This window comes from Peromyscus leucopus, chromosome X, assembly GCF_004664715.2.
Source record: "Peromyscus leucopus breed LL Stock chromosome X, UCI_PerLeu_2.1, whole genome shotgun sequence".
Taxonomy (NCBI): domain Eukaryota; kingdom Metazoa; phylum Chordata; class Mammalia; order Rodentia; family Cricetidae; genus Peromyscus; species Peromyscus leucopus.
In genome coordinates this window covers 89,398,145-89,421,440 of record NC_051083.1, presented here as the reverse complement: position 1 = coordinate 89,421,440, position 23,296 = coordinate 89,398,145, and the positions used below count along the sequence as shown (strand labels likewise).

General features: G+C 41.2%; 1 protein-coding gene and 1 non-coding gene across 2 annotated transcripts; one reads left to right on the top strand and one right to left on the bottom strand.

Moving 5' to 3' along the window:
* Nucleotides 1–10,110: 10,110 nt before the first annotated feature.
* Nucleotides 10,111–10,229, top strand: LOC114683885. Its single transcript, XR_003733215.1, has one exon. It is a non-coding gene; the product is annotated as a 5S ribosomal RNA (ribosomal RNA).
* An 8,475-nt stretch (nucleotides 10,230–18,704) lies between these two features.
* Nucleotides 18,705–19,769, bottom strand: LOC114683876 (signal peptidase complex subunit 3). The gene has a single exon (XM_028858242.2). It carries the CDS (start codon nucleotides 19,602–19,604, stop codon nucleotides 19,062–19,064), a length of 543 nt encoding a protein of 180 aa, XP_028714075.1. The 5' UTR covers nucleotides 19,605–19,769; the 3' UTR covers nucleotides 18,705–19,061.
* Nucleotides 19,770–23,296: the final 3,527 nt, after the last annotated feature.

Sequence of the window (23,296 nt, the reverse complement as noted above, 5' to 3'; positions counted from 1 at the left end):
AAAGAGTATCTGAGGCTATTAACAAGTAACAGTTGTTGGGGAATGAGAGTCAGTTTTCTTCAAGAATAAGGACTGTGAAATATTACCCATACCCCAGTATGTACTGATGATACTAAGTGGAATCAGTGGGGTTTTATGTGGTCGTGAGGCCTCATACTAGTGGTAATCTTCCTGCTTCACCCACCAAGTGTTGGGATTATAGGTGTAAGCTACCATGCACAGCTATGAAATAGTCTTAACAATATTAGCAACACAAGTACACAGCACATCAAAATAGATTATGATTTTATGGAACTCATTTTATTATACAAAGGACTTGCACTATCAGGAAAGCCATTAATATAATTTGTGTATTAATGTATCCCAGGAAATAATTGTAAGGCTTATGCTACTCATAGAAAGATATTTATCAGCATTGCTATTCACAGAACACAAGTCCTAGTTTCTTAAGAAAATAAATTAGAAGTGTTTCTTTTTTTTTTTTTTTTTTTTTTTTTTGGTTTTTCGAGACAGGGTTTCTCTGTGCAGCTTTGCGCCTTTCCTGGAGCTCACTTGGTAGCCCAGGCTGACCTCGAACTCACAGAGATCCGCCTGGCTCTGCCTCCCGAGTGCTGGGATTAAAGGCGTGCGCCACCAACGCCCGGCCCTAGAAGTGTTTCTTAAAAGTCTAAAAGTGTTTGAGATCTTTCTTAAAGAGTTTTAACAATTTGCAGAGAGTTAATTAAGTCAAATAAATTGCAACTAAAATTACAATGAGGCACTTATGCATACCTACAAGAAAGATGGCAATGGGAAAGAGGGGTTCTTTGTGCTCCAACAAGGTACCTATATCTGGGTGATTTGTAAACAACAGAACTTTATTCTTTCAAAGTCTGGAGTCAATGGAGTCCAAGATTAAGCTCTGAGTATTTATAGCTTTCTTGCTCTATTCTTACGAAACATAAAGTATGAAGGGTAACAGAGTAGGGACCCAGTCCTTCAACTGTATCTCATCTCATCATATTGTTGCATTGAGGACCACATTTCCAACAAGGGAAATTAGGGAAGCACTTGCAAACAGAAGTGTCTGAATGTTTACAAGGATATGAAGCACTATAGTGCTCACATACTGCTGATGAGAACACAGAGTTGAACAGCCACTCTGAAAAGTTGCTTGATGATATCTAACCTGAACAGACACATGCCCTGATTCAAAAATACTACCCTTCAGTCTGCACCCAAGACAAATGAAAACAAATGTCCATCCAAAAATATTTGTACAAAAATGTTCTAGCACCATCATTCAGAACTCAAAAATTGAGAAATATGTAAAACTGCATCATACATACACATATATTCATATTTTTGTATATTAAGATAGATCTACATACTGTAATACTGGACACCAGTAGGAATGACATTTTATGATTATGGACAGCATAACACAAATAATATATTTATACATGTATTATGTTGACTGAAAAGAAGCCTGACTTTTGTTTGTTTGTTTGTTTTCGGTTTTTCGAGACAGGGTTTCTCTGTGTAGCTTTGAGCCTTTCCTGGAACTCGCTTTGGAGACCAGGCTGGCCTCGAACTCACAGAGATGCGCCTGCCTCTGTCTCATGAGTGCTGGAATTAAAGGCGTGCGCCGCCGCTGCCGTGGCCGCCGCCGTCACCTGGCAAAAAAGCACTTTTTGATTCAGGGAATTTTACTTCAAATCTTCCAAAAGATATGAAGCAAATCAATACTCAATTTTTGCTTTATTTGAAGGCACTTACTTCTTTCTTGTATTACAACTGCAGATGAGCATTCATTAACTAAGGCCTTACATGGCGATTTATTACACATAAGAATAAGACTAACATCTCAGATAGACAACCAAATGAGTAAGAGTAACAAGAGTATTACCTAGGCCAGTCTTACCCCGCTCATTCTACCTGACATACATAAATGTACAATGAAAAGCTCTGCTCTATCCTCAGGTGATAATGCATAATTGGATGAGTATCTTCAGAATTGTGAGTGGTACATGGTTACATCATGCTCATAGCTTGTTCTTGTAAATAATGATAAAGAGATATTCAATCTTCACAAAATCCTATAGTGGTTACTCAGTGGCTAACTTTAATGGCCAAGGAAAGCTGAGGGAGACAATCACCATCCTGATTTGTTTGTAGTGTGTGCTAGAAGTTAAATATGACTGACATGGTGATCAGCAATTAACCTCAAGTATTGTTTATACAAGTCACCTGACAGCTTCAGAAATATTAATATATACATTCATGTATACATACAAACACATGTACATACAAGTTGCTTCACTCAAGAATCCAGAAATTGATGGAGACAGATCATTGAGAACAAAAATTTGAGATTCAACAGACTCAATTTTTTAGAACATTATTCTTTATTGATTTTTTTTGGAATTTCACATCATATGCCCCAATCCTGCTCACCTCCCAGTCCCTCCATATCCTCCCTCACCCCTGAAGCATCCCCTACAAAAGAAATCCTCCCAAATCAATTCAAAACAAAACAACAAAAACCCACCTTGTTCCTCCATCTTTCCAACATCTCTTCACTCATCCTAGTGGCATTGGGTGCTGTGGTGTGTCACACAGTTATACCCTTTTGTCCAATCAGCCCCACCCACAAAATGTCCATTGCAATGAGTCCTTGGTCTGGTTCAAGGCCTCTGGCACATCATCATCACTTGGCCCACATTGAAACTCCTCTCGGTAACCCTGCTGTTGCTTTGAGGCATGGAGATCCTGCAGTTATCATTCTGCAGGACCAGTCCCTTCACAAACTTTAGATAAATGGGGTAGATGTTAGGGTGAGCCCAACCAAGGTCCAGGATGTGGGTCTGGGTGGTAGCTGAGCTGGTTGGTCTGGACCACTGGCACTTCCCCCATCAGGTGAGGGGCAGAGCCAGCTCTCCTAGGCCCATGCCACTGGGGCCAGCTCTCTCATGCCTATGGTGAGGGGTGAGGCCATCTTTCCCAAGTGTGGAGGCCAGCTGTTTCATGGGGGTGTGACCAGCTCTCCTGCTACAGTGACCAGTGAGAGGCAGGGCCAGCTATCCCAGGGCCAGTGAGGGGTGGGGCAAGTTCAGCACAACCCTCAGATATCAACATGTATGGTTCCTATGATCTCCTGTGGCAATATGGGCCATAGACATCATCACAGACCCCAGCTGCAGCAGGATCATAGACCTAGACATGGCCTTTGGTAGCAGCTTGGGCTCAGAGGTCACCATGACCACAGTGGCAGCACAAGCCACCCAGATCAGTATGTCCCTGGCAGCCCTTGGCACCAGCATGGTCTACATGGCTGTCCAGACCGCAGGCATTGGCTCAGCCCTCATTGGTAACAAGAGACATGAACATCAACACAGAACCTGGCTCCAGCAGGGTCATGTACCCAGACATGTCCCTAGGTAGCAGTCTAGGCAGAGACAACACCATGGTCTCATGTGGCAGCACAGGCCATCCAGATCAACATGGCCCTGGTGGCAGCGTGGCCCTCAGATACCAATATAGCCACAGGTTGAGGCCTAGACCCCAAACATCCATTTGGCCTTTGGTGGCACCATGGGACATGGACATCTCAACACAGACCCTGGCTGTGGTAAGACCACAGACCTAGACATAGTCCTCATCAGCAGCCCAGGCTCAGATGTCACCATGGCCCCAGTGGCTGTGTAGCCCTCAGACACAAACATGTCCCCGGAAGTTGGCCCAGACCCCTGGCATCAGCATAGCCTTTGATGGTATCGGGAGCCACAGACATCAACACAGACCCTGGCTGGATGAAACCATGGCACCTTGCAGCAGCACAGGCCACTCAGATCTGTATGACACCAGCTGCACCACGACCCTCAGATCCTCACCTGGCCTTGGGTGATGGCCCAGACACCGGGTATTTGCATGACCTTTGGTGGTATCGGGAGTCATAGACATGAACCCAGACTCTCACTACAGTAGGGCCATGGACCCAGATATGGCCCCATGCCAGGCATCACCATGGCCCTGGGTGGCAGCACAAGCCATCCAGATTAGCATGGCCCTTGTGACAGCATGGCCCTTGGAAGTGTTACAGCTCTGGAGGGAAAGATATCTTGACTATTGGAAGTCAGGCTACACCTGCAAGTGTTACAACTCTGGAAGGAAAGGTATCCTGACTTGTTGGCCTACAGCTATGAAGGGAAGGTATCCTGGATACCTACAGCTGTGAGGAGATTTATCTTGGAGGGAGGAATCCTGGAGAGTGGCTGCCTATGCCAGAGTGGACAAGGACAGGGGCCAACTGAACAGGCACAGGGCTTATATAGGGCTTCTTAGGGGCGGAGTTTTTCCAGGGAGAAGATTTTCAGGGTGGGAGTTGGTCAGATTTCAATCCTCTTGAGCTTGGACAAGTTCAGATGGGCTGGACTTCATGCTCAGGGATTGGTTTGTTTTCTGCTCAAAGACTGGTTGGTTTTCCTGCTCAGGGACTGATTGGTTTCATGCTCAGTTGGTCAGGGGCAGATTTGACTCTGGTTTCAGGGCCAAAGTGTGTTCCTTTCACTGGCTCTGGTTTCAGGGCCAGGGTGGGTTTCTTTGGCTCTGGTTTCAGGATCAGGGTGGGTTTCTTTGACTGGCCCTTTTAACCTTGGACACCAACATGGACTCAGGTGTTTCACTAGATCCTGGTCATCTGCACAGGCTTCACTGGTTACTGGAGCCATGGACAGGAACACAGACCCTGGCTACTGCAAGGCCACAGACACAGACAAGCTCTATTCCAGCAGCTCAGATCAAATGCCACCTTGTCCCTTGGTGACAGTACAGGCCACTCAGATCAACATGGCCCCATCAGCATAGCTCTTGAACACAAAAATTGCCACAGATGGTGGCCCAGACCCTGGACATCCCCATGGCCTTGGTGGCAACATGGGTCATGGATGTCTACGGAGACCCCAGCTGAGGTAACACTACAGACCTAGACATGGCCCTAGGCAAAAGCCCAGGCCTAGACATCACCCTGGACCAGAGTGGCAAGCAGGCTACCTACATCAGACCATTCCTCACCTCCCTCACCTCTTCAGAACCACCTCTTACCACAGCATATGAACAATTCTGTCTCTCTTTCTCTCCCATTTCTCCACCATATGCTTGCTCATTATAATGGCACCCACACACACAGTGCCTGCTCCTGTGGTCCTGGGTGGGCTTGTGGATGCCTTCAAGCAGCCAGACCATGAGGACCCAAGCTACCCTGTGGGTATCTTTTGCCTGCCTGAGCCCCATGGCATCAGATGGGCCCATGGATGCCTTTAAGCAGCCTGGACTGTGAGGACCCACACTGCTCCATGGGTGAACAGACTCAATTTTTACTACATAAACAGGTAAAGCCACTGAAATGGTTTAATATGAATTTTTTTTGATGATGATGTGTAGAACTGACTCTAAGATTTTTCTGTCCCCACTTTTGGCACTTTGCCAATGATACCTAAAAGCTGATGTGGAAGTGCAAGCAAACATATGTTAAGCATCAAGTACTTTTGTATCTCACAGTCATTAGCCTGAGATTTTTAGCTTAGAAGTTTCTATACAGCTACTTTTAAGTATTGGTGTGTAGACAAGCAATACAAAGTGCAACAAAATATATATCAAATATATAATATATTAAATTGAAACTGTACTCTAAAATGTTGCCATTGTCTTGAGATTAAGCCCTGCAATAAAAGCTTCCCTATCATATGTGAGGTCCTGAGTTCTATCCCCAGAATCACCCACATGAAATGCTTTCATTATATCAGTTATTGTGGAACAATAAGGAAACTTTTGCCCACAATTATAGGACAATTAACATGAAAACATATAGCTTTACCTAAGTTCTGACAAACAAATTGGGGACTTCTGGGAGCAGAAAGGTTTAAACAGGAAGAGGGTAGAGTGATGGAAGAGATAAAGATTTGGAAGGGAGGAGGGACCAGAATGAGAGGTGTGTGAAAAACACATATAGAAACCTCTCCTGCAACTCAGTTAAAAACATAATTTCAAAATAGTTTGAAAGGACTTATCCTGCACAGCTAGATAATGTTGCTCCTAGACACAGTGGACTTCTAAACAAAATCCTAGTGCCAGATGTTAAATTATTTCTGCATGAGTTGTTGATCAGGGGGCCTCAGATGTCCCCCTAAATAATACAAGCTCTTGTCATTCTTCTAGGTTGCTGTCTTAATTAGGACTTCTATTGCTGTGATTAACACTGTAGCAAAAAGCCACTTGGAGAGAAAGGATTTATTTCATTTTACAGCTTGTAGTTCATCATCCAGGCAAATCAGGGCAGCAACTCAAGGCAACAAGCTTGGGGACAAGAATTGATGCAGAGTCCACGGAGGATTGCTGCTTACTGGATTGTTCCCCATGGCTTACTCATCCTGCTTTCATATAGTACTCAGGGCCACTTGCCCAAGGAGGGCATCGTCCACACTGAGCTCGTCCTCATCACATCAATAATTAATAATGAAAATACTCAACAAATTTACTTCTCCATGACAAACTAGGACTCCATCATTTGCATTGCCCTTGACATTATATTCTAAGTTCCTGCAGCAGCTCATTAAGCTTTGAACACTCAATGGCTTTTCTAGGCCAAAGTTCCAAAGTCCTTTCACAGTTCTCCTCAAAACATGGTCAGGTCTGCCACAGCAATATCCCATAAACCTGATACCAATTCCTTAGTTTGGGTTTCTATTCCAGTGATAAAACACCATGATCAAAAGCAGCTTGAGAAGGAAAGGATTTATTTCATCTAATATTTTCACACCACAGTCCATCATCAAAGGAAGTCAGGGCAGGAAATCAAAGCTGGGCAAGAATCCGGAGGCAGGAACTAAAGCCGAGGCTATGGAGGAATGCTACTGTTGTGCCCCTGTCACGAGACCCCTGAGCAAGACCACCACAGAGTTGATAGCCAACACACAAAACACACAGGGATTTAGTGATAACAAGCAAGCCTTGGCTTGGTCCGTGTCAACATCCGACACAGCAGATGAAGGGACGTAGCCTCAAAGTATCTTCTAAATATCCTTTTTGGGGGAGAGTTGTTTATTTGTTTTTCAAGACAGGATTTCTCTGTATAGCCCCTGGCTGTCCTAGAACTCTCTAGAGACCAGGCTGGCCTTGCCTCTGCCTCCTGAGTGCTAGCATTAAAGATGTTCATCACCACCACTCGGCTTTTTTATTTTTATTTTTATTTTTATTTATTTATTTGTTTTTTGGCTTTTGAGATAGGGTTTCTTTGTGGAGCCTTGGCTGTCCTAGAACTAGCTCTGTAGATTGGGCTGGACTCAAACTCACAGAGATCAGCTTGTCGGCCTCCTGAATGCTGAGATTAAAGGCATGTACCACCAAGCCTCTATTTTTTTTTTTATGTACATGGAAAAATGCTACTCTCAGTCTTAATTGGAGAAGCTTCTCTTTACAGTGAATGGTGGATGAGAAGACAGAAAGAACGTAAGTGCCAGAAGATCAAGAGGTCTATAAAGGACAATTGCAGAACGTTCCCTGTGCCTTAGAAAGAATGGTATAAAGTCATATTTAGAGATGAGCACTCAACCATTATTTTTTTTTTCTCAGAACCTTGAGTATTCATGAGTCTTTGCATCCACTTCTGCAAAAAGAGTCAACAGTTCAACAGGGAAGGGTAGAACTCCATGAGCCAGTCTGCTAGCCATGAGTGTCTGTCAGCAAGGCAATCTTTGCATAGGCCCAGGGCAAGTAAATGCAGCTGTTGTGAGTTCATTTGTTTACCCATAGTTGAGTTCACCAGCCTCCAGTGGATAGTTTAAAATCCAGAATCATCCTGATAGCCCTGCTAAACACAGTGGATCATAAACAGAAAGACCAGAATGGGAAACAGATTTGTAGGGAAGGGGAAGATTGATGAAGAAAATAGGTTAAGTGTGGGAGCTGATAGTAATCATAACTCATTATATACATGTATGGTGCTGTCACAGAACAAATTTTATTAATAAAAATAATAATGTCAAATTATGATACCCAGCCAAAAAAATACAAGGGATCCAGGCTGTGGTGGAGCACACCTTTACTCCCAGCACTAGGGAGGGAGAGGCAGTCTAGTCTACAGAGCTAGTTCCAGGACAGCCAGGGCTACACAGAGAAACCTTGTCTTCAAACACCAAAAAAATGTAAATAAGGATATATAATTAAATGACATCTTGCATACTTTAATATGTTTACAAATTCATGGCAAATAAATTTAGTATATAAAGAATTAAAAGGAAATTTAGTAAATTGATACATTACTTTCATGAGATGGAAGCCCCACTATTGTTACATATTTATTCTCAAAGTATATATACACTCAGTGAAATCTCAGAAAAAAACCCTAAAGGATATTTTAAAAGAAATTAACAGGCTAATTTTTAAACTTATATGAAAATGTAAAGATACTAGACTATTAATCAACTGAGAAACATGAAAATTGGAGGAACACTTCCTCCTTTGGAAACATTTATAAACTTGCATTTCTGCAGAGTCATCTATCAGCATCAGGGTAGAAAAGTAGACCATAGGAACAGAGTAACGATTCCAGAAATAGACACACACACAGACACACACACACACACACACACACACACACACACACACACACGGACAACTGAGTTTGACAAATATGCAAATATAATTTGATATAATAGGAACATTTTTTTCCAACAAGTTGTATGAGAGCTAGTGGATATCCATATTCACAAATGTAAGTTATGACTCATATATGGCTCATAAACAAAAGTCAAGTGAAAATGAGTCATATCCATAGTGGTTTTTGTTTCTTTCATCCTTGTTCTGTGAGAATGGGTATGTAGCCTAGGATGTCTTTGAAAACCACCATAATCTTGCCTCAGCCTTCCAATTGCTGAAATTATAAACATGTGCACCATTCCTGGTGTTGATCATAGATTTAATCATAAAACATAAACATATAAGAATTTTAGCAGAAAGCACAGGAGAACATTCCGGTGATCTTGGACTAGATTTCATAGCTGAGATGTCAGTATCAAGAGACAGACACTGCTAGACGCAGTGGTTCATGCCTATAATCCCAGCACTTGAAAGGCTGGGTCAAAAGTATCAAGAGTTCAAGGGTAGCCTGAGAAACACTTTGTTTCAAACAAACAAAACAGGAAGCAATCAAATAGGCCTTGCACAAACCTATAAATTTTGATCCTTTCAAATGCACAGTTGAGAAAATGTAGACCAGCCCCTCACTAGAAGTTAGCATTTTGGAATATACATCTTATAAAAGACATGTATCAACAATATAGAAAGTCACATAAAACTCAACAGGAAAACAGATAAGTCAGTAAAGAAATGAGCCGGAAGAAAGAGAAAGAAAGGAAGGAAGGAAGGAAGGAAGGAAGGAAGGAAGGAAGGAAGGAAGGAGAGAGAGAGAGAGAGAGAGAGAGAGAGAGAGAGAGAGAGAGAGAAAAAGAAAGAAAGAACGAAAGAAAGAAAGAAAGAAAGAAGTAGGTAGAGGCTAGAGAAATGGCTTAGTATTCAAGAGCATGTATTGCTTTTGCAGAGTATTTTTCCCCCAGGTTCAGCACCCAGTGTCCAATTTCTGGTGGCTCATAACTATCTGTAACTCTAGCTCCAGGGGGCCCAGTAGCTCTGGCTTCCATGAGCACCTGCACTCATGTACACATATCCACTCCCCACATGATTAAAGATAAAATACATAAATTAAACTTTTTAAAAAATAAATAAATAGGTGAAATATTTTAATAGCTACACCACCAAAGAAAATACACAAATATCAATCAAGCACAGAAAAAGGTGTTTAACATCATCAAACATTAGAAAAGAGTAATGAAAACTATGATCAATGAGATACTATTAGGAAAATGATCCATATTAAAAAGAATGAATATAGCAAATACTGCAATATTGTAGAAGATGAAACAATGAAAAAAATATGGCTTGGAGAGCCTGATAGTGTCTCACACTACTATTCTTCCATTTATATTATCTAATCATACTGTCACAAAAGATATAGTCATAGATGGTCTTCATATTTACTTTGTGTATGAATGTGCAAGATTAGAAATAACAAGAGCAGTCTACGGCCATACCACCCTGAACGCGCCCAATCTCATCTGATCTCGGAAGCTAAGCAGGGTCGGGCCTGGTTAGTACTTGGATAGGAGACTGCCTAGGAATACCGGGTGCTGTAGGCTTAAAAAAAAAGAAATAACAAGAGCACAAATTTAAAAGAAAGATATATACGCAATGTGTACACCAAAGAATTTAAAAGGTGAAATTTAAAAGCCGGATCTGAGCCTAGTGGTAGCTTAGTGGTATAGTGCTTATTTGCCATGAAGAAGATTCTGACCACCCCCACCCACCACCTCCAGCACCAGAGAGTAAAAATCAGAAAAAGGCTCCAGTTTTTAAAAAAGCTTGCATGGTTCCATTTAAATGACCACGAAACCTAGTGCAGAGTGACAGAAATACCATGCATTGCTGGGAATAAGGCATTGAGAGGAATAGCATGTCTGACATTACAGAATTGAACACATTACATCCTGAAATATAGTTATATATTTAAACCTATCTGGTTATATTTAATGGATGCAGCTCATTGTAATTATAATATAGTGTATTATATTATTTTTGAAATTACTGCACTCTGTATCTGGGAATGTGAACAAGTAAACAGCACTCTTTCATGGTCTCTGCTTCAGTTCCTGCCTCAGCTTCCCTTGATAGCAAGTCACTTGGAAGTGATGAATAAAATAAACTCTTTCCTCCCTGTCTTAGTTTGCTTTCTATTGCTGTGATATAGACCATGGTAAAAAAAAAAAAAAAAAAAAAAAAAAAAAAAAAACTTGGGGAAGAAACAGTCCATCACTGAGGGAAATCAGGGCATGAACTTAAGCAAGAACCTGGAGTTAGAAACTAAAGCAGAGACCATGGAGAAAGCCAGTACTGCTTACCAGCTTGCTCCCTCTGGCTTGCTCAGTTTACTTTGCTATACACCTTAGGAACAACTGTCGATGGGGTGTCATGGCCCATAATGGACTGGACCCTTCCACATCAACCATTCATCAAGAAAATGTCTCACAATCTTGTCAAAGGCATTGTGATAGATACATTTTCTAAATTGAGATTTCCTCTTTCTAGATAACACTAGCTCATGATAAGTTGGCAGAAAAAAAGAAACAAAGAAAGAAGAAAGGGAGGGAAGGTGGGAGGGGAAGATGGAGGAAGGGAGGGATGGAGGAAGGAAAGAGAGAGAAGAGAAGGGAAGGGAAGAGAAGGGAGGGAGGGAGGAGAGGGAGGGAAGGGAAGGGAAGGGAAGAGAAGAGAAGTGGCTAGCACAATCTCAGATTGCTTTTGGTCAGTGTCTTATCACAGAAACAGAAAGCAACTAGTACAAAATTCCTTCTAATCCACTGCATATTTAAACATCCACTGGGATGTACAAGGTAATTAATTACTAATTACTATTTCAATAGACATTTTCACAGAGGAGAAAATTGGGCTCAGAGAGTTATCCCTGTCATTTCCTCCCATGAATGCCCCAGTATCTGCATAGAAAGTTGTTCAAAGATGCCCTGGGGCACAACACCATAATCCTTAGGGATAGGAAGATCTCAAGAGTCTCATAAATGAGACATTCTCCAGAACAGCTCTCTAGCAGGAAAGAGCTAACTAGGGTCTGGGATTCCCTATCTCTGTCTCCTCACTCTGTAGAGAAGTTCAGCCCCTGGCCCCCTACCCTCCCGAGGCACCCATACCCTTAGCTGAGTGCAAACACTTGGAGAGGGGGCCTTTCTGTTCTCGCCACACAATTCAAGTTTTCGTTATTAAGTTGTCAGAGCCATCATAATTACATCAGGTTGCCATGGCAACCTTAACATACAAGCTTGCTCTCTGCACCAGAATTATTTCTACACATCCTTAGGTCGTTAGAGTGAATTTTGACTGAGAAACAATGATTATATAGCTTGGATCCTCATGTTTAACCCCTTGGGCAGTTCTGCTCTCAGTGGTAGATCTTTTAGTAGGCTTGCAACTCTTTATCTGTGTCTCACACTCTGGAAGTGTTCCTATCTCTTCCCTACAAATTCTGATCGACATCCCCCACAATGCCCTACTGCCCTAACCCTGAAGTATAAACAAATTAAAATACATGAGGTTCCATTTAAAATGCCAATTCTAATTGTATAACTTCATTAAGTTGTATAGACTTTGAATCTGGCTAATTTTGGTGTGTGATGTTTTTATTTATTTACAAATTTTGTAACAAAAATATTTTTTAAATATGAGAAAAGGAGAAGGATATACTATTCAATATTTTCCTAATAAGGATGATACTGATGAATGAAAATTAGATTTTCTGGCAAAATGGATTCTTATTAATGAACTCCCAAATTTGACAGGCTTAGCATTTCAGCAGTGTTTAGACAGTCACAACAGCTTAAGATTGTGATGTGTGTCTGTAAAGAAAAAGTTATTTCCTGCCATGGGTTATCCTGGTAACAGGAGAAAATGCTTCAGGAACCCTTCTTTGATAGGCACTTCTGAAAGTACTGAAGACTCCTCTTTTGGATGTGTATTTGCCAAGCAAACTGCTGCAGAGAGGAGTTTCCATGTGGTTAAGACAGCAGTCGGCAGTGATGGTGTCTCATTTGCTGAGTAGGAATGACTGGAATGGAATCTCATTTTATGTAGGGATAGAAGAGTGGGCTAGAAAGCAGGTAGAGTGAGTATTCCACTTAGTAACGAGGACTATGGGGGTCCAGCCCCTCAATAGTCCCCTCCCAAGGCTTGGGAAGCATCTGCAACCAGCTGATAATTAATCTTTGATGAAAAGAAAAGAATCTATGTACACAAAACTCCTTAGTCCATATACTTTATTATTCTGTCAGTTCTCTCTCTACAAGCTTCTATTCTCCTCTCATTTTTAGCTCCTTTCTTGCCTGATTTCTCTCTACATTTATCTGCTATCCCCTGTAGGTTCTATCTTAATTCTCTCATCTTAGTTCTGCCCCTTCTAGGTTCTCATCCATCTAGTTCTTTCCCAAATCAGCTCCTCTCCCATCTCCTTCTCTCTCATCTTGTTCTTCCCCATCTGGCTCTTCCTCATCTTCCATCTCATCCCTCTAGTACTCTCTTCTAGCCCTTCAATCTAGTTTTTTTCCCAGCTCAGTCTGTTCCTCTCAAGTTCTTACCCATCTAGTTCTTCCATTCTCTTTTCTCTTCTCTGTCCTCCCGTGCCCTGGAAGACCCGGTATATATACACTTACAAGCAGTATTCCCTTGGCAGTGCAAAGCCAGGCTTCCAGGGTCAAACGGAGGGGTGATAAGAATCACATAGAGAGCCGGGCGGTGGTGGCGCACGCCTTTAATCCCAGCACTCGGGAGGCAGAGCCAGGCGGATCTCTGTGAGTTCAAGGCCAGCCTGGGCTACCAAGTGAGTCCCAGGAAAGGCGCAAAGCTACACAGAGAAACCCTGTCTCGAAAACCAAAAGAAAAAAAAAACAAATGAAAAAAAAAAAAAAAGAATCACATAGAGAGGCAGTAATTGTTTATTATCATTTGCAACCTAAAGGGAAGTGACTAATGGGGAAATGAATTAGCTAAAGGCTAAATTTGGGTAATATCTAAGAAGAGGGATCTTATGTGCTCAACTATAATTGTTAAGAATCTATAAGTTGCTAGGTCAATGGGAGAAAATAAAACTGCCTTCTTTTTTCCTGTGGCTCCTATCTGTCCAAGCTATCTGCCGTTTTTCTGCAGGGTGGGGGAAGGTGTGCTCTGTCGCTAGGCAACCTGTGTACAGCTAGATGCCTCTGGTGATAGTTAAAGGGAGATCTGGAACTAGAGGTAAGGTTTGGGGAAGGAGGAAGTAAAGCTTAATTGCCACATCCACCAGGCCTTCTCAAACGGGTAGTATGGACACTTAAGTCTGTTCTCAGAGAGTACAGAGGTATCTCTGATAAGGTACCTTCCTCAGTCTGGGGATGGTCCTGGCTGGATGCTGCCAATGTATAATTTAAGGGAGGCTTGAACTGGGTTCTGGCTGTGCATAGTTGTCAGTGCACAAGATTATCTAAATATTCCTTTAGTGGAGGGGAAATGGTGCCCAATAAATGATGGAAAAGCTACAATAGCACACAAGAAACTCACAGCAGGAAATGGCTGATAATCAAAAGCCAACATCACCAAGGCTCCTCGAGCCTCAGCTTGACTTCTGGAAGGCCCTTGGCTTCTTCCAGGTATTAGCTTTATCACAAGCAGCTGAAATCCTACTTTGTATATTTTTGTGGCTTGTAGCAACTTAGAAATTCCCTAATGAGGGATTGAGGGATTTTTTCATAAATTGATGCAAATAATGTCATTCTCAGATTATAACCAAAATCATAACATAGTCCTACCAAGTTTCTTTGCACAGTTATTTGTCTTTTGCTTAGATTTAAGTGAGAGAGGGAAAAATCATGTGACCACTACATTTTTTAATTAATTCATTAAAAATGATAACTAGTATAACCTACTATGTGGTGATTACTGTTTGAGAATAAGTTCTGGGATCAGACATTTCCAATCGTACTTTGGTTTCCAAAAATCATTGTGTCTTTGTAGGGACTTAAAAAATTTGATGAGGAATGGATGGGAACATGCTAAATATACAAAATACACACATAGGAAAACAGCTTTTTAAAATGAAGGGGGGGAGCAGCTGGAGAGATGACTCAGAAGTTAAGAGCACTGACTGCTCTTCAAGAGAACATGGATTAAATTCCTAGCACCCACATGGCAGCTCACAACTGTCCAGTTCCCAGGAGGTCTGACACCTTCACACAGATATACATACAGGTCAATGCACATAAAAAATAAAAATAAATCATTAAAAAACTTAAAAATTAAACTGAAAAAATTATCACCAAAAGAATAATATGCTTATCGAAATGAACTCGAGTTCCAGATAGACAGACAGACAGACAGACAGATATATAGACAGACAGATGATAGATACATAGATAGATACATAGATAGACAGATAGATATATACAGACAGAAAAGATAGTGGGGATGGGACCTAGGGTCTTGCACATTCAAGTGCTCTACCATTTAAACACATGCCCAGGCCTCAAGTTCCTTTTTCCAGTTCTGAGGTTTGAAAATAAGGTCGTTAGCATGCATGACAAAAGCTCAGTTAGAAACTGTATCTCCAGCCCCCAAGTTAACTTGTTAAATGTATTATTATAATAAGTAAACAAAGCTGTGAGGTGGAGGATAATTTTTATTCTTAGTTTCCCATTGCTAATAAAAATGACAACCTCTATCCACATTATACTTCTTGGATCTTTATACTTCTATTCCATATCAAATTCTCCCAAAGTATGCTTGTCAGATAAATCAATTGCATCTCAAAAAAAAAAAAAAAAACCCAGAATGCATCTCTGCCAAACTAACAGACCCATTCACCAGGAGGAGTAGTGAGCTGGGACACTGGTGCCTAGCCCTAGTTAAGGCTTTGTTGTGAATGCTTTCCTTATTGACATGTTTTGACAGCTGCAGTTTTCATGTTCAGCACCTGTAGCATTTACAAGTTAAAGTTTCTGACTATAAGACAAAATCATATCAATCTGAAGTATGTGCTTGAGCATTCTATCTTCTTGTCTTTGTATAACTGTTGTATATTTCTGTTCTAATATGCTTCAAACATACCAAAACATACTATATGTGTGTGTGTGATGGAAAAATGATCACCACACAAGTAGTTATTTTACCTCTTGCCATATCCCAGACAAAGAAATGGAGATCCCAAAGAACTAAGTGAAAATTCTGGAGCTAACACTGGAATGCATAACATTCCACCTTTGAAGTTTCTGCTGGTTGGAAACACTCCTTCTCAAATGCTTGTCCATGAACAGTATAACCACACGCACAGCTGTTTAAATGAGTGGAGTGTTATATTTACATGAAGTGACTGCAAAAAAAATGTTACACATTAGTTTTAAACTGTTCTTAGGGAAAAATAGCCCTTTCTGTTATCAGAGGTAGTGTAACTGGATTGTTTGGTCTTAGGAGCAATTAAATTGCAGTCACTGCTTGAACAGTGTTTATTTCCCCACCTTGGAAAAGGCCATTTTAAATTTCATTATTCAGTATTATGTATATTTACTCAATAAGCTATTTTACAAACATTCCAATTCCTTTATACTATAAATCAAGTAAATGGGGATTTTATGTAGAGAACGAAATGTACTTTGTCGGCACAATCAAAATTAGTCCTTTCACACAAGGTAGGGAATCTCTTTCCAGGAATGATAAAAAGGATTTCCAGAGAAAAAGAAAACAGAAAAAAAAAATCTGTAAGTGAAATTTGATTGCTGTGTTGTCTGAGATATAAAAGAAACAGAAGTTGAATTTGGTCATGGTATTTTATCACAGCAATAGAAATCCTAAATAAAAAAGAAAAGAGGTAAGGATTACACTTATATGTGGGTTTAAGGACAAATATTTAGAATGCTGATTTAGTAAAGTGGTGGTTGTAGGTTCTCCTCCAAGACGAATGTGTTTCCTAGCACTAGGTAGATGGCTGGGTTCGAGTACCAAACGTGATTTCCCTCTTGTTGAGTGTGTGTGTGTGTGTGTGTGTGTGTGTGTGTGTGTGTGTTAAGTACAATCAGAGAGCTGTTGTGTACTGTCAAGGTATGCGTGGCACTACTCCACCCTTGGGGTTATTTATGGTGCCATGATGGTCATTGTGGTTCATTGGTGTCATAGCTAGGTAGGACTATTGGTCACTTCCCTCCTTAGGAAGCTTACATGGTGCCTTCTGGTACAATGAAAGCTAGTCCCTCTGGGAGGAGGCTTTCAGGTTAAATCCAGATTGGATCCACTGGGCTCTGAGTCTGAAGTGCATGGTGATTTCAGCAATAGCGGGTCATCTTCCACCTTTTGTGAGGCAACTAAGGGCAACAGCAATGGCCTATAATGTTTTTGGAGAGACTTTTGGATAATCCTAAGCAATAACTCATCAGAGGGACTCTCATGCCTGGTTTTGGGGTTTTTGTTAGGTAGTCTATGGCTATTGTGAGGAGGGGGTGGAGCATTGCCAGACCAGATGGGAAAATTTTTATTTAAACTGTATGTGTATATTTCTACACAGACTTAGTTGTATTGTGTGCATTTTTGATAGATAGTTCACAATATGACATTTTCAAACATCCTGTTATTTTACCCTTCCCCCTCCTTCGAATCTAGTTCTCTTACTCCCTCCTCTCTAATTAGATGCCCCATTTTTCCATTTCCCCCTTCAGATCATTTGCATCTGCTAATCCCCCATCTATTGCTCCCCCATCCCCCACTCCAGCAATGGTCTCTTTTTACTTTCCTGGTTTCTGCAGTTACATCAGGTTATGTATTCACGTCTGAAGATTTGGAGCTAAGAACCTCAGATGAGAAAAACATGAGACATTTATCTTTCTGGGTCTCAGTGACCTCACTCAATATGATCTTTTCTAGTTCCATCCATTTACCTGCAGATTTATTATTTCCATTTTCTTTAAAGCTGAATAGCAGCTAATGACAAAATAGAGTTGTGGAGCCCAGTCCAAATTGATACTTCAATGTGTGGGTGGGGGCGGGGGTACATAAGGCCTCAACCCTCGACAAAGAACTACAGATAACTAAGAAACACTGAGAGTGAGAGAAATAGTCTACCCTGGGGAAGAACACACCAATGGATTATTCAATACCAAATGATCAGCCCTGAAGTCGTATAAGTACCATTATACAAACTGAGCATGTTGTATTTAGGAATATATGTATATGCCCTGAATTTGAAGGTTACCCGAGAGTGTTTGGAGGGAGGAAAGGGAAGAGGAAAATGTAATTATATTATAATCTCATAAATAAAAACAGTATTTAACAAAAAGAATCAGATTGGATTTCAAGTTTGAACTCTATTGTTTGCCTGCAGTAATGTAACAAACTTCTGAATTTCAGCTTCTTCATTTGAAAAGAACTAAAGCTTGTACTGCTTACTTTTAGATTATAGAATATATAATATATGTGATTGTAAGTGAAAAATCATACCACAAGTGTTATTAGCAATATCCCAACAATGATTAAATAATAGACCTAAAACGGTTTTAAGCAGTTAGCATTTGTTTAATGGTATTAAACATACTAGACCATACTCATCACATGTTAAGCATGCAAACACTTTCAAATTTCAGTAACAGTGCTAAAACATCTTGCAAAGATACAATGCATAGCAATCTTTGCAGAGAAAACACTGTAAGACACACATTTGATTTACTTAAGAGGTATGAAGTGAGTTATAATTATTTACAGCCTAAAGAGGCATTCACTATTCAAATGGACGTATTTGCTGGCAAGGAAAACAAGCATTAAGATTTCTGAAGTGGGGGTAAATTCTCATTCTCATTCGTATTTACCTATTTTGTATGTCAGACTTCGAAGAAGCAAATCACAATTTTTCTAGTAATCAAACACATCCTAGAAGATATAAGAAAACGGCAATCAATGTGAACTACAAGGAATGTCAGGAATAAAATACAGTTATTATGACAACACCCATACATCGAATTTTTAAATTTTTTCCAAACACGTTTATATTACACATGGAATAACACAGTGAACACGACAAAACTGTGTGTTCTTTTCAATCCTTATTATGCAATTGTCTGATAATATTCTGCTCTGGTGAACTTCTTTTGTTGTTTTGTTTGTACAATAATGTTCCAGTACTCTATCAGTCCTTCCCTCCAACTACACAATTTGATGTTAATTCTTATACAAAAGAAAACATAACAACCACTGTCACAGTAAGATCCATGAATGCAGTCTCTATGTTAGATAAATGGAAGGAAGCATGAGGATGAGGAGCTCAGCCAGTCCCAGACACAAAAACAGCACATCCTAAAGAAACAAAACACAAAAGAAGTCAGCAAGACGGGAGGGAAAAGATGAAAGAAATATGATTCCTTAAGTACTCAGATGTCCTTTTCAGACGCAGAGAGAGTTCTTCAAAAAGTCGTGGCAATTTCATACGAGTCCGGAAATGGGACAGACACGCGTCCAGATCCAGTCACAAGAGGCAGAATCCCAGCAATCGGGATAACTTGCCAGGACAGAGTCAAAGTGACATTCCTGTTTCCCTTGAGACCGTGCCCGTCGTCAAAGAAAAAATACTTGCTTTTGACATCTTTCAGGTCCAGCTTGGGGTTCTCGCCTCGCAGAAGGATCTTGTCCCAGAGGACCACCTGGTTCACAGCGTTGCTTTTCGTGGAATATTCTGCCGAGAGGTACAGGAAGAGCTGCTTGACGTTCCAGTCGAAAGTCTTCTCCAAATCCGCAGAGATGTGGAACGTGATGAAGCCCAGGTCGCTTTTTTTCCTGGGTCCGGTGAAGTCTTCCACTTTTTTGAGCAGGATCCTGGAGACGTGCAGGCGCACAGGCGCGCTTCTGTCTTTGAAGGCGGTGGTGAGGATGCAGCCCAAGGTGAGCGCCGCCATGACGCTCAGCGTGAAGGCGAACAGCGAGTTCGCCCGCGACAGCAGGGTGTTCATCTTGCGGCTCAGCCGGCGGCTCCCTCCACGCGGGCTCCACTGGCGCTCGCTGGCTGCCTGGCTCGGGCTGGCTGGCTGGGCACGGCGGGCGGCGTGCAGTCTGCTCGCGTCCCCTCCGCCTGCCCCTGGCTCGCGCAGAATGCTGGGTGCGCGCACGCGTCCCTGGAGCGCGCACCGCCCACGATGCCTTTTCTTTCTTTCTCCCCCCCACCCCCAAGTCACTGGTTAACCCTACAACCACTGTCTGCTGAGAGTCTAAGGCGTTTGGAGCATCTGATAGAAAACAGCAGCGCCGTGTCTCTGCGTGACTAAATAAGCCTGGAGGGCTTGAGCTGCTTCATCCCCCGACACCCAGACACAAGTCACTGAAGGTCCCATCTGCGCCCCTCAAAGCCCTGTCCAGGGACCCCCCTCCCTCTGCACACTGCTGCATCATGGCTTCCATACATCCTAGCCCCTCCCCTGGCCTTCTGCAACAGGCTCCTGAGGGCTGTACCCCCTCCCCCACCACACACACACACTAACTCATCCTGCCTCTCTGCAGTCCATTCTCTGCACAGAGAGCAGCCATCACCTATGGGTCATGTCCCTCCCCTACTGGGATCCTCCACACCCAAAATACAGACAGAGCGTCAAATGTGTGGCCCAGACTCTGTGCTGCATCTGCCCTTCCACCTCACCCCATCAGCCTGTGTGTTGTCTGCCAGGCTCCAGCCACTGGGCTTGCCCTCTGCTCCAGGATCAGCTGGAGCACACAGTGCAAGCACACCAAGACCTGGTCTGTCTGTGCTGACTTCTTCACTCAGCCGCTTCCAGGAAAGGCCTTCGCTGACAACTCTCTGTGTAACCCCCTGTCCCCTGATTTCCTACTCTAATTATTATTATCTTAATCATAAATAACTGTACAAAATTGCTCTTCCAATCGATTTATCTTCTAAGTCCCAGTTCCCCAATCTTTCATAACAGTTCAGTTACCCTATCTATCCTGTTCTTTTTGCTTTTTCCCAGTGCTTAAATCAGAGGCTTGTGCATAAATCTGAATAAATATTACTATTTGATACATCAGAACAGACAAAAGAAGCTGTACTTACAAGTCAGTAGCCATAAAATCACATGTGCAAGAATTCAAAATTTTCTCCAAGAAAAGCTTGTAGAAAACCCACATTGCTTTTCTTTTCTTTTTTTGAGACAGGGTTTCTTTGTGTAGCTTTGCGCCTTTCCTGGAACTCACTTGGTAGCCCAGGCTGGCCTCGAACTCACAGAGATCTGCCTGGCTCTGCCTCCCGAGTGCTGGGATTAAAGGCGTGCGCCACCACTGCCCAGCCCACATTGCTTTTCAAACCTAGATGAATATCAGAATGAATTGGAGAAACTATTGAAAACATACTCTCCACCTCATTTCCCTGGTTTGGTTTAGTAATGTTTTGGGTGAGGGTGGCACATGAAATATCTTCCAGGTTAATACATATCTTCCAATAATTTCGATGAAAGCTTCCTAAACAGCTAACATCTGAGCACCAGTAATTGAATGTCCCCATGCAGAGTTTTTGGACAATTAGATGGTCTCTGTTGATATAATTACTCAAAGTAGCCTAGTCCTTCCAGGCACTTGAGATCACAGGGTACTAAGAACATGAGTACGCACTGGACTGAACACTGTTTCTTGAGAAGACTCTCTTTTCCCACTGAATTATCTTTGGGTGTTTTAAAAAAGTCATTTATGTACATATGGACCTATTTCTGGATTCTTTATTTAGTTCCTTTTAGGAACTTTATTTTAGTTCCTTTTCTCAAGTTGATACAAGAAAGTGTCAATACAACACTTTCTTGATTGTTATAGGTTTATCAGAAATCTTGAAATCAGGTTTTGTTTATTCTCCAGTTATGTTGTGTTTTCAAAAATCTAAGTCCTTTGAGTTTTCCCTGAATATGTGTATCAGCATGTCATTTTTTTAAAATAAAAATGTTTGGAGTTTTATTGGAATTGTAGTGACTGTTTTTTAAAAGATCTAATGATAATTTAGTAGGAAAAGACATTCTTCTCAAGAATAGTGCTCAGACAAGTGTGTACTCATGTTAACAAACATAACTGTGCTCTGTCTATCGTACTACATTCAAAAGGTGAACTCCACGGGGACCATGTATCTAAATAGAGACCTCCAGCTATAAAATTCCTATCAGAAAATATGGAAGATTAACGTTTTGCTCTTTTGTTTAGACACTAAAAGCACAATTCCTAAGTGAGAAATCATTAAATTGGATTTTTTAAAATATACTAAAAGGTTGAGTTATTCCAAAACTACTAGTAAGATAATATAAAGACAAGTTTCTGAGAAAAAAATATTTCAAAACCTTAGTATCTAAGAGGACTAGTAACACGAATATAAATTGTCACAAAACTAAACATGAAGATATTTCACCATGAAGAGTTAATTATATAAAAACTGCTCAAGGTTGAGCTAGTCAATGTTCCAGCATGGATGAGGAGGAGCTCACAAGGGCCCACTCCTAGTTGAGAAGCTTGTGCAGTTGATGGCTGTATGGGGAGAGAAAGTCAGTGTTTTTCATGGGTGGTGCCCCCGGCAGATTGCCCATACTATAGTGGACAGCCCTAATAGCCACATGCATGAAACACTAATTAGACCTATATACATATTATATATATGTATATTTCTAATGTAAAGGGTCTGGTGCCTTACTGGGGTGAGCAGAGCTTGGTTTCATACTCTTACACTGTTGGCTAACTCAAAACAGTGCTGCTGATAAGCAGAGTGCAACTTTTGAGAATATCATGCAACCTTGAGCACATATTTTGATTTCAAAAAGTGCTGACCCGGTGGGAATTTAAATTTCTGCCAAGTGGCATTTTCTTTTACTTTTTTAAAATTAGAGTTTTGTCTTAATTAACCCTGTAGTAGAAAAGGCAGCACATTTTGTTTACATTTCCAGTATAATTAATCATTAAGAAAAAATGATAGTCAATTAAATATTATTATATTCTGAGGGGATATCTAATATAAAAAAGATTGAGGCACTGGCAAGATTGTTAATTCTGAAACTCTTATAAATGCTAATGGGGGTGAAAACAGTTGGACAAATACTTGCAAACACCTCTGTGTCTTCTTACAATGTTAATTTTTGTGTCTACCAACTGATCTGGCCATTGAACTCTTAAATATAGAACAAACAAATACCTTTGTGATCTCAATAAAATAAATTTTATTAACATGAAATCTATATTGACTGTATTAGTCAAGTTCTTTTGTTTGTTTTTCTCTGCAGATTGAAAGAAGGAAAGACTTAGTTTGGCTCACAGTTTTAGATATTTCATTCAGACTATAGCAATTTCCTTTTGTTGTTTCTGGGCCTGGGGCAGAGAGCATGTTGAGAGATGGGGGAGGGAAGGAAGAGAAGGAGGAAAAGGAAGAGGAAGAAAGACTATTTAAAAAAAAATATAGCTCCTAAGGCATGATGCCTCAGTGATTTACTCCCTTGAAAATTTTCTATCACTTCCCAACAACACTATCAATTTATGAATCCCTCAGTATACAAACCCACTTATTAGGCTAGAGGCCTCTTGAGCCCTCTTGATCTAATTACCTGCCCATTAGTTCAGGAGAAAGCTTTCAATACATGTGCATGAGGTGTGAGCTCCTCATATCTAAACCATAGCATTGACTAAAGCGCTGTAT